The sequence below is a fragment of the Castor canadensis genome, chromosome 13 (assembly GCF_047511655.1).
Source record: "Castor canadensis chromosome 13, mCasCan1.hap1v2, whole genome shotgun sequence".
NCBI classification, from domain to species: domain Eukaryota; kingdom Metazoa; phylum Chordata; class Mammalia; order Rodentia; family Castoridae; genus Castor; species Castor canadensis.
In genome coordinates, this window is record NC_133398.1 from 20,690,333 (window position 1) to 20,705,053 (window position 14,721).

The 14,721-nt window shown below is 54.4% G+C and overlaps 1 protein-coding gene across 8 annotated transcripts in view; it reads right to left on the reverse strand.

Moving 5' to 3' along the window:
- Positions 1-14,721, reverse strand: part of Col27a1 (collagen type XXVII alpha 1 chain) — a 127,845-nt gene that overhangs the window by 50,916 nt on the left and 62,208 nt on the right. For all 8 annotated transcript variants that reach the window (XR_012440336.1, XM_074051187.1, XM_074051189.1 and 5 more), the window contains exons 15-24: positions 13,408-13,461; positions 12,801-12,845; positions 9,767-9,820; positions 8,538-8,591; positions 7,904-7,957; positions 5,127-5,180; positions 4,912-4,965; positions 3,414-3,458; positions 2,227-2,280; positions 543-587 (exon numbers count right to left, since the gene is read on the reverse strand). Coding sequence is in view for 7 of the 8 variants with exons in the window: in XM_074051187.1 (XP_073907288.1) it covers positions 543-587; positions 2,227-2,280; positions 3,414-3,458; positions 4,912-4,965; positions 5,127-5,180; positions 7,904-7,957; positions 8,538-8,591; positions 9,767-9,820; positions 12,801-12,845; positions 13,408-13,461 (513 nt within the window). In the remaining variant the exon portion in view is untranslated. The remainder of the gene's footprint in view (positions 1-542; positions 588-2,226; positions 2,281-3,413; positions 3,459-4,911; positions 4,966-5,126; positions 5,181-7,903; positions 7,958-8,537; positions 8,592-9,766; positions 9,821-12,800; positions 12,846-13,407; positions 13,462-14,721) is intronic.

The window sequence follows — 14,721 nt, forward strand, 5'->3', positions numbered from 1 at the left end:
CTGGGCAAGACGGACCACAGCTGCTGTCCATGGAGCTCTCCACGCTGCTTCTCTGGGCTTCCATAATTGAAGGTGGAGATCCTCAGACCTTTTAATGACCAGTTGCAACTGTCTCCCTTCTGTAAACCTTGGCCTTGCTTCCCAGCTAGCCAGAACCACTGATGTGACTTTTATCTGCTTTATAATTTAGGGATGCCGGACCCACAAACCCTGGCAAATGGCTCAGCTTTTCTGGATAAGAGGAGCATCGTAGTGATTGCTAAGGATCCCTCTGGTTTAGCTCCAGTTCTGGGGGTGAAGTCATGTGACACTTCAGACAAATGCACCAAAAACATGTGCACAGAATCAGGCCACAGGGAGAGACATCATTCAGTTCTCCGCTCTCTGAGTGTCACCATCCACATCGGTGAAAGGGAGAGGTGGGAACCTGGTGCTGGTGCCAGCTGAGGATTATATGGGATCCTACACAGGGCTGCTTAGCGAGGGGCTTCACGCAGGTACATGCTCCATAAATAAAACACTGTGTTCAGAGACTAACTTACCTGCTCGCCCACGGGCCCCGGCCGTCCAGGATCACCTGACTCCCCCTGCAAGAAACAAAGAGGAGGATGCGTCGGACTGGCGGATGAGAGTCCAGGCCTCCTGGGGACTCTCCAGGCCCACTGGCCTTAGTTGTCACTGGTGGCAACAAATCAGGAGCTTCATCTATAGACTGCAGCTGTGGAGAACCCTCAGGGTTATGGTTTGGTGGGGACAAAAGGGCACTGAGACGGACAGAACCCTGTGCCTGACATGACTCTAGTCATCCACTGGCCAACTACTCAGCACCCTGATGTGTATGTCTCACTTGTGTCCCTCAGTACCCCACTGCACTTTGCACAGATGGAAACTGAGGCCCAGAGAGGTGGAATGACTGGTTGAGGTCACACAGCAAGCTAGAGGGAGGGATAAAATGGGGACCTTATTCTGCATGATTAAGATGCCTACCACATCAGGCTGCCCACTGCAGGCAGAGCAGGAGCCAGAGGTTAGAGCATGGTGGTCCTGGACCTCAAGACTACCAGAGCTCTAACAACAGGTCATGGGTAACCTTGGAGAGCCTTGTCTCTGCTGGGCTCAGCCTCCGTACCTACAGTCAGGGAAACCAGACTCATTTGTCTCCTAAGCTCTTTCCAGCTTGGTGGCCCATCACAGCCTTGCCTGGCAGCTTCTGCCCACGCTAGGGTGGGTCCTGCTCTGTAGGTGACCACAGCTGCCCTGGTCAGAAGTGAGCAGACCCATGGGACAAATCCGCTGAGATAATGTCACAGTCTCCCACCACAGAAACCCAACTGGTATCTGAGAACCAGCAGCAAAACCTCAGAGGGAGGCAGGACATGGGCTCAGGGTGGCCAGGAGTCTGGCTCAGAAATGTGTGTGGCTCACTGCATCCTGGGGAGAGGCTCATCCTTGTCCTGGACCTCATGTTCACAAAAACCAGAAAGATATGTGGACCAGTCACTCACTAGGAAGGAGGAAGTTGAGGACAGCTGGGGCTTCCCCTAGCTTTTCCCTACCCTCCTTGGGTTTCCCTATCTGTAAATCTGGTCCAAGAGTCTCTTTCCAGAATGGCTAAGAGCTTCCAACCTCCCCACCACACACACATACATACACACATTCTCCCCTTTCCAAGGGGTGTTCTTTGGCACTCACTAAGTGAATTGCCCATGAGTTGGGAATCATTACTTTCCCACTCTGGCCCAGTTCTCTTTTTTTTTGATAATTTTTTGAAGTCCTGTTAACAAATGTAATACAAATTTATTGCACACACTAGGAACATACAGAAGCACAGAGGGGAAAATGAAAATCTATCATCCCATCACTCAAAGATGAGCCCTGTTCATATCCCAGCCTCTGCTCCATGCAGGAAGGAGGGGCCACTCAGCCCTGCAACAGACTTGCACTTAGCATCTCATTTATAACCCACTCTCCCCACCTCTACCCCACCCTAGACATGTTCCCATCCTGTGAAATATTCTACGATTCCATTTTGGGTGGCTGCACTATATCCCATTACTTGAATAATCCCCCTCAGTTGGACATTTAGGTTATGTCCACTTTTTTTCTGTTATCATTTTTTTTCTCCTTTTCACAACTGGCCATGGGATTCAGGGCTTGTCCTGGGATTGTCATATGTTGGACTCATCCCCTCTCCTTTCATCCACAGACATCCCTAGGTGACCTCACCTTCAAGCCATCTGGACCAGGCCTCCCAGGAAATCCCTTCCTGCCAGGCTGACCCTGCAACAGAAAAAGAGGCAAGTGAAAGAGAGATGGGAGCAGTTCTGAGGGGTCCTGTGGAACTCTGGGAACCTAAACAGAGTCTCCAGGGCCTGAGGAGGACCACAATGCCCTGACAGGACAGAAAGGAGAGCCCTGATGCCACCAGGTAGCCAGCTGCCCTGGAACACAGGGCCAGTCTTCAGCTATGTGGCCTCAGGGAGGTCTCCCTGCTCCCTGGGCTGTCTCCTGGCTACAGACACAGACAGTGACAACCGCTTTCAAAAGTGAGAACAGGATGGGGGTGGGCAGAGCATCAGGGCACAGGGCAACAGAGTTTATGTTGGTGGCCCTCAAAGCATGGCCAGGGAATCCTGGGGATCCCCAAGAGCCTTTCAGGAGGGTCAGGAGGTCAAGACTACTTGCACAGTAACACCAAGGGGCATCTGTCTTTGTCACTCCTGTGCTCACAAGGGCATGTGGAGTTTTAGAGGCTGCACATGTGTGGTGTCATTGACAATGAACATAGAAGCACGGCTGAGAGTCCAACTAACTTTGTTTAAGGCAGGCATTTGAGAGACTTGCAAAAACAGTAAAACAGCTTTTCCTTCTCTTGACTGTTTTTACTTTGGAAAATATAGTGACTTTTGGTAAAAATTCCAATGAATTAATAAATGCATTTAAAGTGTGTCACCTTTAATTATTAATATCAGTAGATGGAACCCACACAACCAAAAGCTTTTAAGGTTTTTGTTTTTTAGGAGTGGAAAGAGATCCCAAGACCAAAACACTCATGGCCCCTGGCCTGGGCAACTGAGAATGGAGGTGGGGGGTCAGATGAGTGGCTGCTGGAAAGCTGCTCAGAGCTGTGGAGGGAATGTGCACTTGGACCCTCGACAGGGTGTCCCCATGTCCTGCTCAACCTCCTAGTCTTCCAATCTCAACTGCTCCTCTGATGATGAGCAGGGCTTATCTTCTTAATCAGGAAGAAACAGAGCCTCAGCAGGGAGTCCTGCTCCTCTCCCTCCCTTGGCCTAGCCCAAGGTCCTCGCTGCTGGCTGCTCTGGGGCCCTGGCCTGATGTTGCCCTGCCTGCTCACAATGGGCACAGCTCCAAGCAATCCCACCTCCCCCAGCCAGCAATGAGATACTCACCTCCAAGCCAGGGACCCCTGGAGGCCCCATGGGACCCTCATCTCCCTAGAGTGAGTTGGGAGACACAAGAGAAGAAAAAGGGAGGAAATTAATCTGGCGGATTTCTTGGAGAACTTGGAGTGGCCAGAGGAGCCCCCATGGAGACAGAAAATAGGAGTACCTGGCTACTCCTGACCCCACCTCCAGGCACAGCCCGGAGGTCAGGCCCTGTGAGGTCCTGTGAGGAACAGGGCCTCAGAATGCAGCTCACACATAGGGGCTTGGTTCTGAGCTCTGCCAGACTTTAGCCTTGCTATGCCTCAGTTTCCCCAGAGTGGAGAAGATCCTCCCAAAAGTCAGCACCTGGCTTCAGTTGGGTCCCTGGAGGACAGCAACGAGGCCTCACTCTTTTTCAAAGCTTCTGCCCAGCCTGAGCAAAAGCTGCCAGGCAAGGCTGTTAATGGGTCACCAAGCTTCCGAGGTTCATGAGTGTCCTCCCCACACATCCCTCAGGATGGCACAGCATCTCGGGGATGTTTGGTGATTGAATGAAGGAGCATGCGTCAGTCATAAGCAAGTGGTGGTCTCGGTTTTCCTGGGTAGCTATGTGAGTGCAGACAGAGGCCCATGGCTGGCGCCATCCCTCCCTCTCCTTTCCTCCCTTCCCACTTCAGGCCCCAGGGCTCGCCAGGCCTCCCACGGGCCCACATAGCCTCCAGCCTGGCCCTTCTGGCAGACCAGGCCTGACCGAGGCTCCCTCCAAAGCTGCCCCCAGCTCTTCTTCCCAGCTTCCAGGAAAGGAGCCCCACGTGGTGGCTCCCAGAGCCAGTGCTGGGACCCTGCCAAACCCAGAACCGGCCCTGAGAAGGGACTGTGTCAGCCAGGCCTGCCTGTGGTCACAGTGATTGAGCCTACTGCTCACTGTCTCAGGCTGGTGCCATGGATCTGGGGGGAGCCTGACTAAGGTTTTGCCATGGGTGCCCACAGGCCCTCAGAGACCTGCTGGATACGCTTCACTGAGTGAGGGTGGCCTGCCATTTACTGACTGCACTAATCATGTCATTCTCACAGACGTAAGTCCAGGACTTACGCCATGGACTCAAGACCCTGCCTACTAACCATAGGACCTGCAGAGCCCCTTTGCCTCCCTAGGGCTCAGTGGCTCCTCTGTACAATTGGGCTGATTCCTGCCCTCACATATAGATGCCCCGATAGATAAGCTGTGTTCCTTTGAGCCTGGCCAGGAACAGGATGTCTGGAAAGAAAAGTCTCAGAGCAAAGATGGAGCAGTACCGGGAGAAACCCACCTGCCAGGCCAGGACAGAGAAGATCCCTAGAAGGGTCACAGGGGTGGGGCTGAAAGGATGAGCTGGTGGGTGAGTCTGAGGCAGCCCTAGGCTATGTCCTGAGGGGCACTGGCCCCCCAGCTAAGGCCTCTGGTACCCTGGACAGAGCAGGCTGGGGCTGCAGACAGGCCAGGTGGGCAGTATTGGGTGGAAGGGGAAGAGGCCAGTCTCACCTCGGGCCCCAGCTGCCCACGGGGTCCTGGCAGGCCTCGAGCTCCAGGTGCACCCTGGGGAAAAGGAATAAAGGGAACTTAGACACCACCCCTCCTTCTCCATCACAGATGGGTAAGACTCCCACCTTCAAACCAGGCAGCCAGCTTGGGGCCTCTGCAGAGCTGGCTGCTTCTGCTTCTTCTGCCCACTGGGACTGCCCTGGGCAGGGACTCACCTTTGTGCCTTCAGGGCCGTTGTCCCCAGGGGGGCCAATGTCTCCTGGGAATCCCTGAGGGGGAAGCAGAGGGCGGGGGCAGGGTCAGGGCCAGTGAAGACTACAGGAAAAATGCTAGGAGCATGGGTCCTGGAAGAGGCTAAGCCAGGTTTCCTCCCATCCTGCTGCCAGCCTATGACCTGGGCAGGTCAGCAATCTACTTGCTCCCCTCTCCTTGGTCCCCAAATGAGGACAGAGGTACCAGCCTGATATCTAGAGAGTAGCCGGAAAAATAGATGAGGAAAGCGCTGGGGTCATCACACCAGGTCACATACAGCTTCCCAAGTCCCTCAGAGCGAGGGTGATGGAGTTACGGATGTCCTGGGGCAGAACTCCCAAGCTGGCTGTCTTGCCTGAGAAGCCTTGCCACTAACTGCAGTGATCCCACAGGCAAGGGTTCATTTGCCAAGGCTGTAGTGACACTGAGGGAGCTAGAAACCTCTGAAGTCATCAACCGCAGCTCCTCCTATCACAAGTTGACATCCTGGCCAGACATGCGAGACTCCGCCCAGCACCACCAGCTCTGGCCCACCACTCCGTGAGGCCTGTCCCCACAGGTGACTGACCGTACAACAGATGGTGCCAGCTTGGAGTCATCACCTCCTTCCTCCCTCAGCATCCTGTGCTGCAGCTCAGGGCTCCCCATGGTGGGCCTTGCACAGTTTGGACCCAGTTACGGCATCCCAAGGACCTGGCCTACTCTGTCCCTTCCATGGCCACTAGCCAAGGCCCTTCAGCCTGGCTATCTCCAGTTGGCCTTTTCCCTTGTTGGGGAATCACCAGGACACCCATGTTTCTCTGGGTGTGGTTAAAGCAGCATGAGCCTATGCAGGTACATCCCCTTCCTTGTTTTAGGTACAATACTTCTGTTCAATCAGTGTAGAACCCCATTGGCTTTTAGGGTACCCCACTACTTCAGTTTCCTGCCAACTAGAAACCAAAGCCTTGACTCTCTCTGAACAAAATGACTCCTCCCACTCTTTTTACACTGCCTTTTTCCTTTTTTCTTTTCCTTCCTCCTTTACCCTTGTAGTAAATTCTTTAAATTCTGGCTCAAACATCCTCCTCCCTCTTCTCACTGGCAAAGGCATGAATCATCCTGAATTTAAAGCCAAAGCCCCATGTTTTTTTCTTCAAAATCCCATTCTGCCGCCCACTCTGCTGTGTGATCCGGGCAAGTTCCTTAACCTCTCTGGGCTCTGACTTCCTCATCTATAAAGTGGTGACCAGAACACCCACGTCACGGACAGGGGGGCTATGGAGAGGTTCAGCTGAATAATACATGCAAAATGCTTAGCTTGGCCCCTGGTGCTCAGTGAACATTTGCACTCATAATGATTTGGGGTTCCCTGTGTTGGGAATGCCAGTCTAATTGGGGTGGTCTATCGCCAGAGCCAACACAGCAGCCATCGTGTTGTTCAGGTGCGGTGCTGACTCACGTTCGGCCCAGAAGAAGCAAAGAAGACGATTCAGCTGGGTCCAGCAAGTGGGAGCCAGGCACCAGGCCAAGGACACTGGCTGTGGAGTCAGCCAATCAAAACAGCACAAAGGCATGGCAGGCAAACCTCTAAGGGTCCCTGGAGACAGCACAGGCAGCCTGATTTGCTACTGCTTGCATCGTGGGGTGGCCCCGAGGAAGCCGCTTCCGGGCTCTGGGTCTCGGTTTCCTCATCTGCAAAGGGAGATGGGACCTCCTACCTGTTTTAAGGTGGCAATGAGGCCTGTTCGCATCCCTGCGACACTCCCAACTCCTGGCACCAGGAGGAGCCTTGTAAATATAAGGGAGCAGATCATGTTCCGCCCTCACTGGCCAGACTGCTGGGAAACCCCGGCGCAGAGTCTTTTTCCACAGTGACCAGCGGATGGAGGAGAGGCCAAGAGGATTTGTCTAAAGATAGGACCATGTGTCGGCCAAAGTCAATACAGTGGAAAGTCGGACTGTGGCCTTTAGGAAACATGGTCTTGTCCATTGGGAGAGCCTAGGAGTGATCTCTGGGAGGCTCTGGAGAACCACAGAGCCAGACTTGCCTTGGCTATGGGGAGCTCGTGAAGGAGTAAGGTCTGGTGGTCAGGGAGCCCTGGGGGAGAGGAAGGGACTCTGGCTGGGGTGGATCTGGGCACCAAGGACCCTGAGATGGACAATAGCCCTGGTCCTGGCAAACATGCTGGTGTTAGAAAGCTCAGCCAGCTGGCGTCACTCCATCCAAGGTGGAAACCAAGGTCATAAGGACCACTTAGCTCCATGGTGGACTTTCACACGCATCAGCAGTGCTCCGGCTTCTCTGCATTCATTGTGAGCTATGCCACCATTGCTAAATCCTTAACTGTTTTTCCTTCTCCAGCCAAATCCCCAAAATGATCACCCACTTCTTGCTCCACATGCCTGGGACCTTCCTAGACTGGCTGGGGCAGGAGAGGTTCTGGACTCAGAAGGGCCTCCAAGGGGCCTGGGTGGTGAACAGGAGGGCTTTTCTGATGGTTGTACCAGAACCCCTGAGCCATTGCGGCCACCACCCTCGGGGAGATCTCAGGCCAGCTTTTGATCCTCCCTGCCTGTCAGTAAAATGAGAAGAGCAGTAGAAAAGCAGAGGACACCAATCTGGGATTTCTGCCCTCGGCCTCACCTTTCTCATTTCCTGTGTGACCTCAAGCAGGTTCTGCCTCATCTTTGGGCCTCAGTTTCCCAACACAACCCCAGTCCCAGCTGCAGCCAGACACAGACATGGAGCATCACATACCTCAGGTCCAGGGGGCCCAGGAAACCCAAGAGAGCCTTTGTCTCCAACTCTGCCCTGTGGAAGAGAAAGGTTTGTGGGGGAGACTGGGGTGAGAGACAGCCTCACCTTCCACCAGCAACCTGCATTATCCCTGGCTGTGGGCAATCAGAAAGTTCTGGAGTCCATGGATGAAATCTGCCTCGTTGGCCTCCTCCTGTGCGTGCCAGCCAGGGGACCCCAGGCAAGACCCTTCACCCTGCAGAATTATAGTTCCCCATGTACAAGGCAGGGGCAGTAACAATCCCAACTCCTGGGGTGTTGGCAGCCCTCAAAGAAACAGTCACAAAGGGTCTGATGCACAGGACACTAGGAAGTGACGTGATGACCATGATGTGCAGCCGCACTGCTGCCCACGGGCATCAGGAGCTGGTTCCCATCAGAGCCCATCAGTGCATGTAGCCTATGTAGGACTAGCCCCTTGGGTCTCAGTGTCCTCATCTAGAAAATGGGCAAGGGCCCTTCATGCTCTGCTCTGCAGCACCCAGGGCTGCTGCAGGAGGATGGCAAGGCCACTATCCATGACACCTGGAGAGTTACTGGCCTGTTTCCCAAGGCTATCACCCAGGTTTGGGGGTGCTTGGGAGAAAGTACTTACCAGAGGCCCTGGCTTCCCCCGTGCACCTGGGAACCCCGGTAGTCCCTGGCTCCCCTGAAAAAGACAAAGCCAGCAGGGGTCAGTGAGGGAGAGAAAGGCAAGGGCAGCTGTGACGCCCCCCCCCCCACACACACCACTGGCCAGAGCCTGGAAGGCCCACCATGGAGAAAGACAAGGTCCTCCATTTCCCACAGCAAGCTCCAGGTTGGCACCTGCCTTCCTGCTTGTGCCCCAAGATGGGACTCAGGACACTAAGGTATTGCAGCAACCCTGTCCTCCCAGCACCCTAGGGCCCAGGGTCAGACAGGCCCTGCAGTACCCTTCAAGCTGGGGAGCTCTGGAGACCAGGACCCTGAGGGAGAAACAGCCAGGCCAGGGTATCACAACCCAGGGTCACCAAAGCTGAGTCAGGACAGGAGAGCCAGGTGAAAGGGAAAGAGGGAGCACGCTAACATTTGAGCCAGCTGGGTTGGCAGGGAGAGGCCAGATGTGGCCATGTGGTATGTGACACAGGCAGAGGAACCTGAGGTCAAGGCCACTATGGTTCATCCATTGTTCAATCCTTCAGTGAGGTCAGGCCCCTTCCTTTCTCCCTCCAACTTGTCCTAAATATTCTGTGTAGTGCAGGACCCTGGGCACAGCTGCATAAAGACAGCCTAGGGCCCTATCCTCAGCGACCCGCTGGCTGGCAAAGATGAGCACAAGTCCCCAAACCAGGGGAGAACAGTGGCATCACGACTGAGCGACACACACCCACGGCCCAGGGCATCAGAGAGAAGGCAAATAGAAGGAATGGCCTCTGAGCAGGGTGGCAGAGGATATAGTGTTTCAGGTGGGGCAGGAGTGTATGCAAAGGGCCTGAGGCACAGAGGGCAGTTCAATGGGTGTGGAGCACAGAGCCATGAGGGGAAGGGGCAGGAGAGTATCAGAAAGTCCCAGTGACTGGGGTCCTGCGTGCCTAGGGGTCTAGGGGTGCAGTCAGGACTTCCCTCTGGAAGCAGCAGAGAGCCATGGATGGTGTAAGTACAGAGCTGTGCCCTCAAAATGGGGGGGGGGGGCAGGCGACAGTGAGAAAAATAGACTGGGAGAGAAGAGGCAAGCAGCTTGAACCTAAGTTCAGAGTCCAGGGGGGAGGTGAGCAGCAGGTAGATGGGGGATGGAGCAGAAAGAATTGTCAGCAAGGGGATGGGGAGGGGGATGAGGGTGGAGGGAGCACCACATGCAGTTACCTTGTCTCCTTGGAAGCCAGGATCTCCCGACACACCTGGGACCCCTTGTTCACCCTGAGTACACACCAGCAAAGAAGATTATGAGGGAGGCCACACGCACCCCGGAAGCCACCCCAGGCCAACCCCCGAGGTGGGTGAGGTCCAGCCTGGCAGAGGCTGTTCTCAAGTAGGATCTGGCAGCAGTAGCCTTGTTAAGAGTCAAGGACAGGTAGCTGGGTGGGGAAAGCAGCCCTGGGAACAAGTGGGCTTAGCAAGGTGTGCCCTCCTGCAATTGCGCAGGGGGCTGGAAACACCTCTCGGGTCGTCCAGCCTTTCTTGGGGAACTGACACTTCAGAGCAAACAGTTTCTTCATCCTTCAGCTCTTCAGCAGCAGGGGATGTCATCCAGCAGGGAGGGCAGTCAATAGGTACAATGTCACAGAGGCTTCTGAGTGCTGATGACCCCACCTGAGTGCTTTGGCATTTACCCCCACCAGACTTGGTGCTGTCATTTCTTCCACCTGCAGCAGCAATCAGCTTTGGCGTTTCTAACGAGCTGCCTTTAGTCAGCTATGCCTAAGAAACCTGATGGCTGGACCTGCTAAGACTATGTGTAAAACAAACAGCGAGCCAGCTGGTGCTGTCTGAGGTCTGGGTGCTTTTCTAAGGCAAAGTATTGCTCAGGCTTGGTGACAGGTCTGGCCATAAGGGGGCCTCCTTGGCTCCTTCCCTGGTCCAGCCACGTTGTGGTAATGAGCTGTCACTAGCCAAAGGGACAGCTGCCTCTCCTTGGGGCAGGAACCACCTCACAGCAGGGGCCCAGCAACAAACAGCACACCGGCCCCAGGACACAGGTAAGAACACCTACAGCTCGAAACTCTAGGAGTAGGAGGAAGGGAATCACAGAAAACCACATTGCAGCAAAGGCTGTGACACAGCAGAACTTCCTTAGCAGAACAAAAGCCAGAAATGGAAAAAAAAATTTTTCTTTTTTTGCGGAACTAGGGCTTGAACTCAGGGCCTACACCTTCAGCCACTCCACCAGCACTTTTTTTTTAATGTTGGGTATTTTCGAGACAGGGTGTGGTGAATTGTTTGCCTGGGATGTCTTTAAACCACAATCCTCCTGATCTTTGCCTCTTGAGTAGCTAGGATTACAGGCATAAGCCACTGGTGCCCAGCAATTTTTAATTTAACTTACTTTGGTTTTTCCAATTTGGAAAATTCTGAATAACATGCTGGAGCTTGGGGAAGAGAGGAGTTTTTTTCTTTTTTTTTTTTTTTTTTAATGTTGCAAAGGAGTAGTGAGGGAAGATTTAAAAAGAAAAAAAAATAGAAGAAAAGGAAAGTTTAAAATGCACCTAGGAAATCAGGCCAGTGGATCTGGAGAGAACCCCTGAGCACAAGCCATGGCTCCAGAACGTGCCTCTGGGCTGGGACAAGGGCCAGGCGGGGTCCCGGAAACCCTAGGATTCTGGTCAGAACAATCCAGGGAATATGAGGATGGCTGTGTCATTCCTAGGGAGGTGTGGGGACCAAGATCTCTCCCACATAAGAGGCAGGAAAGACTTCCCCTCTAGCCCTCCCTCTAAGATGTGCTTGATTTTCCTGAAAACTATGGACATGACAATAATTTCCTCCTTTTCTTTTTCCAGAGCTTATCCCCAGGTGGCCTGGAAGCCACCTGAACTCATCCATTTCTATGTTCCAGAGGCTGGAAGTGAGCCGGAAGTCAACTGTGCACAGGGGCCTGAGGGAAGCTCCCTGCCAACGCTCATCTTCCCTGACTTCCTTCTCCCCTGACCATGATTCTACATCCCCACAGCTCTGATGTCGCAACCCTCAGGATAAATCTGAGGTGTGGGAATCCCCTCCTCCAACAAAAGCCTCTTAATCTAGGGGAGGGCCTGGAAGAGAGGCTTAGTGGGCTGGGGTCCAGAGTGGGGGAAGAGGCAGCTGAGAGGAAGGCTTGAGGAGATGGCAGGTGGGAACAGGTAGAGAAAGGGCACAGCACTGGGGATGGGGCTCCCTAAAAATCTGGGTGTGTCCATTTTTTGCCCAGAGATCCTAATTTTCTAAGAGTCCAGGAGCCTAGATTAGCTCTTCAACATTTCTTTTGATGACTCTTGACCCATCTTTGGGGCTCAGTTTCCCCAGCTGTGACCTCTGAGAGCCTCATCCACTCTTATCTTCTGACTTCCACTCAGCTTGGTGGTGGAGCTCTCTGGAGCCAGGTGCCTGAGTTCAAGTCCTGACCCTTTACTTAGCAGCTGCGTGGCCTTGGGCAAGTTCCTTGGCTCCTGAGTTGGAGGGTGAACGGTTTGATCCACGTACAGCACTCACTGGTGGACACCTGCTCCTTCCATGTGAGAGGGAGCCGAGCCTGGGAGTGGCTGAGCAGCAGTCAGTCCCCAGATCCCTCAGGGATTCTTGGAATGCTGTCCTAAAGTACACCACACCCTGTTTGGGGTTCCTGCTCCCAGAGATGGGAGCAGAGCACTGGGAGCGCTGGCTCCTCTCCATGTGTCTTCAGATGCCGTGTGACCCAGACAGGGCCCCTTTCTGGGCCCCTAGGCCCCTCTCCCCCCTCCAACATGGTTTGGCACAGGGTAAGGCAGTGAGAGTTGAGCAGCAGGCTGTGCAGAGCAGTCACAGGGGGGCGGGTGGGGCTCAGGCCAGCCTGGGTTCCCATGGCACTTCAGTACCCAGTCATGGGGACATGTGTGTGAGCCTGTTCTCTCCTATGTCACATGTCACCTCCACCCTACACCCACACTGGCCCCACTATGCTGTCAGGATTCAGAGGCCTGCTTTGACATACCCTCCCCCGCCACCTCAACAGACCCTCCTGACCTATCTGTATCAGTCTGAAGATCCCCAGAGCTGTCCATTTGAGCCCCACCCGAGACAGACCAAAAGAAGTTGGGAACACAGACACAGAGGCCAGAGGGAGGCAGCAGTGCAGGGCAAGGGGCCTGGCGGAGCTCAGCGGCAGGCTGGGGCCGAGGAGAGGCATGCGATAACCCACGGTGCAGTACGGGAGTGTTCCCATCACCTTATCACCTTTCAGTCCGGGCTCCCCCACGCCGCCCATCAGCCCCTGCAAGGCAAAGGCCAGAGGCCGCACAAGTCAGGAGCTGCAATCCCACTGAGCTGCTGGACCCTGAACTGGATTCCTGCCCAGGAATCAGGGTTCTCATGGGCAAGAGTGTAGAGTGAGGAGCTGGGTGAGGTAGCAGTGACCTTGTGAGTCTCTGCCTTGGGGACAAACCCAGAGGAGGAAGGCGCTGATGGGAAGGGGATGGGTCAAACTGGGCTATCCCAGGAAGGTGGTCTTAGCAATGCATGCCTGTCCTCTGTGCATCTCTCCCCCTGGGAGGACTGAGTTCACCATGGGCCATTATGGTTTCTACAGCCCTAGTAATGAACCCCACTAAGATTTTCAGCGGCCAGAACCACATCAGCCCCATGCTTAGCTCCAGTACTGGCGTCTAAGGAAGGCATCTGGTCTAAAGAACTTGCAGATGACATCTGGCTCTCAGGTCAGAGAAGAGCTGAGCTCCTGACCACTCGCCTTCTGTGTGGCCCCCTCCTTCGCTCCCTCCCCAGCATCATCTGAGGTACCTTCCCTCTGGGGCCGAACTCGAGGAGCCCTCATTTACCTTCATGCCCTTGGGTCCTGGGTAACCAATCGGACCCAACGCTCCCATGTCACCCTGGGAAGAGAATGAGAAGAGGACATGATGAGAGGTGGCCCCAGCGGGCAGGCCTCGGAGAGATGATCCCCAAGGGCCCAGGTGCTGGGCCTCCAAGGACGCCATGCTGGCCCTTGGAAGCAGGAAAGCTCTCTGTGCTTTGCTCACTTCCTCTGGGTCTGGAAGACATCTCTCATCTCGTACAGATCCTGGCCCATCCAAGTCTCTGCTCCTCCTCCTTCCCATCCCCATCCCAGGTCCCCATGCCTCCTAAGGGACCTAGAGCCTCTCACTTGACTTCTTTGCAAATCAGTCTCCCTCTCTATAAGATGGGGACAAGGATCCTCCTCCCTAGAGCTGCTGCGAGAGACAAATCAAGCATAACCAAGAGCTGGGGCCCCTCCAGCGAAGTGACTGAGGATTGCTCCTCAGCAGAGCAGTGAGGAAGGAGTGAAGTTGATCCCAGAACCCTCCACATGGTAGCCCTGAAGGATGCTGAGATCAGCTCAGGGCCCCAACTTTGGGCCAGATCAGACCATCCAGACGGGAACTGCAGGGCTCCTGGTCTGGGCAGCCTGGCGGTCTTCACAGTGCTCTTTAATGAGGCTCTGGGCGACTGACAGGGGGTAACCTCCCAGGGAAGGACCATGCCCCGGTGCTATTTTGATGAGGGTCTGATTTGGCAGGTGCACAGACTTGGAGACATCTGGAGGCATTTTTGGTTGTCACACTCAAGCAGGGATACTGGTAGATAAAAATCAGGAAGCCACAAAATGCCCAGCAAGGTGCAGGACAGCCCCCACCACCCCTCCAATCAAGGAATTATCAGGCCATAGATTCAAATGTGCCAAGGTCAAGAAACCATGGCTTAGAGTGAAGTCAGAGGTAGCCTTGGAGAAATTTTCTCTTAACAAGCCCACCATCTTTTCCCTCAAATGTCACTCCATCCTCCTGCTCCCAGCCAAAGAGGCTGTAACCTTAAGCCCTGCCCAGAGAAAGATCCTGGAAATACACGTTTCCCTAGAGAGCTGCTGTGTGACCTCAATCAATGCGCTTGACCTCTCTGGACTTCCAATTCAGGCTCTTTGGAGGCTCCTGGCAAAGGCTCGGAGGTTGGAGCACAGCTCAGAAGCACTGAAGGCACAAAGGCTGCCCCAGATGGCCAGGCTTAAGTTCCTCTCTGTGCTACCCAGAGACCTCCTGGAGGGAGGCCAGGAAGGACATGAGAAATCACTGCCTGCCTCCTGCGGAGAGGAAAGGCCAAGGGCCTGCACAAAGCAA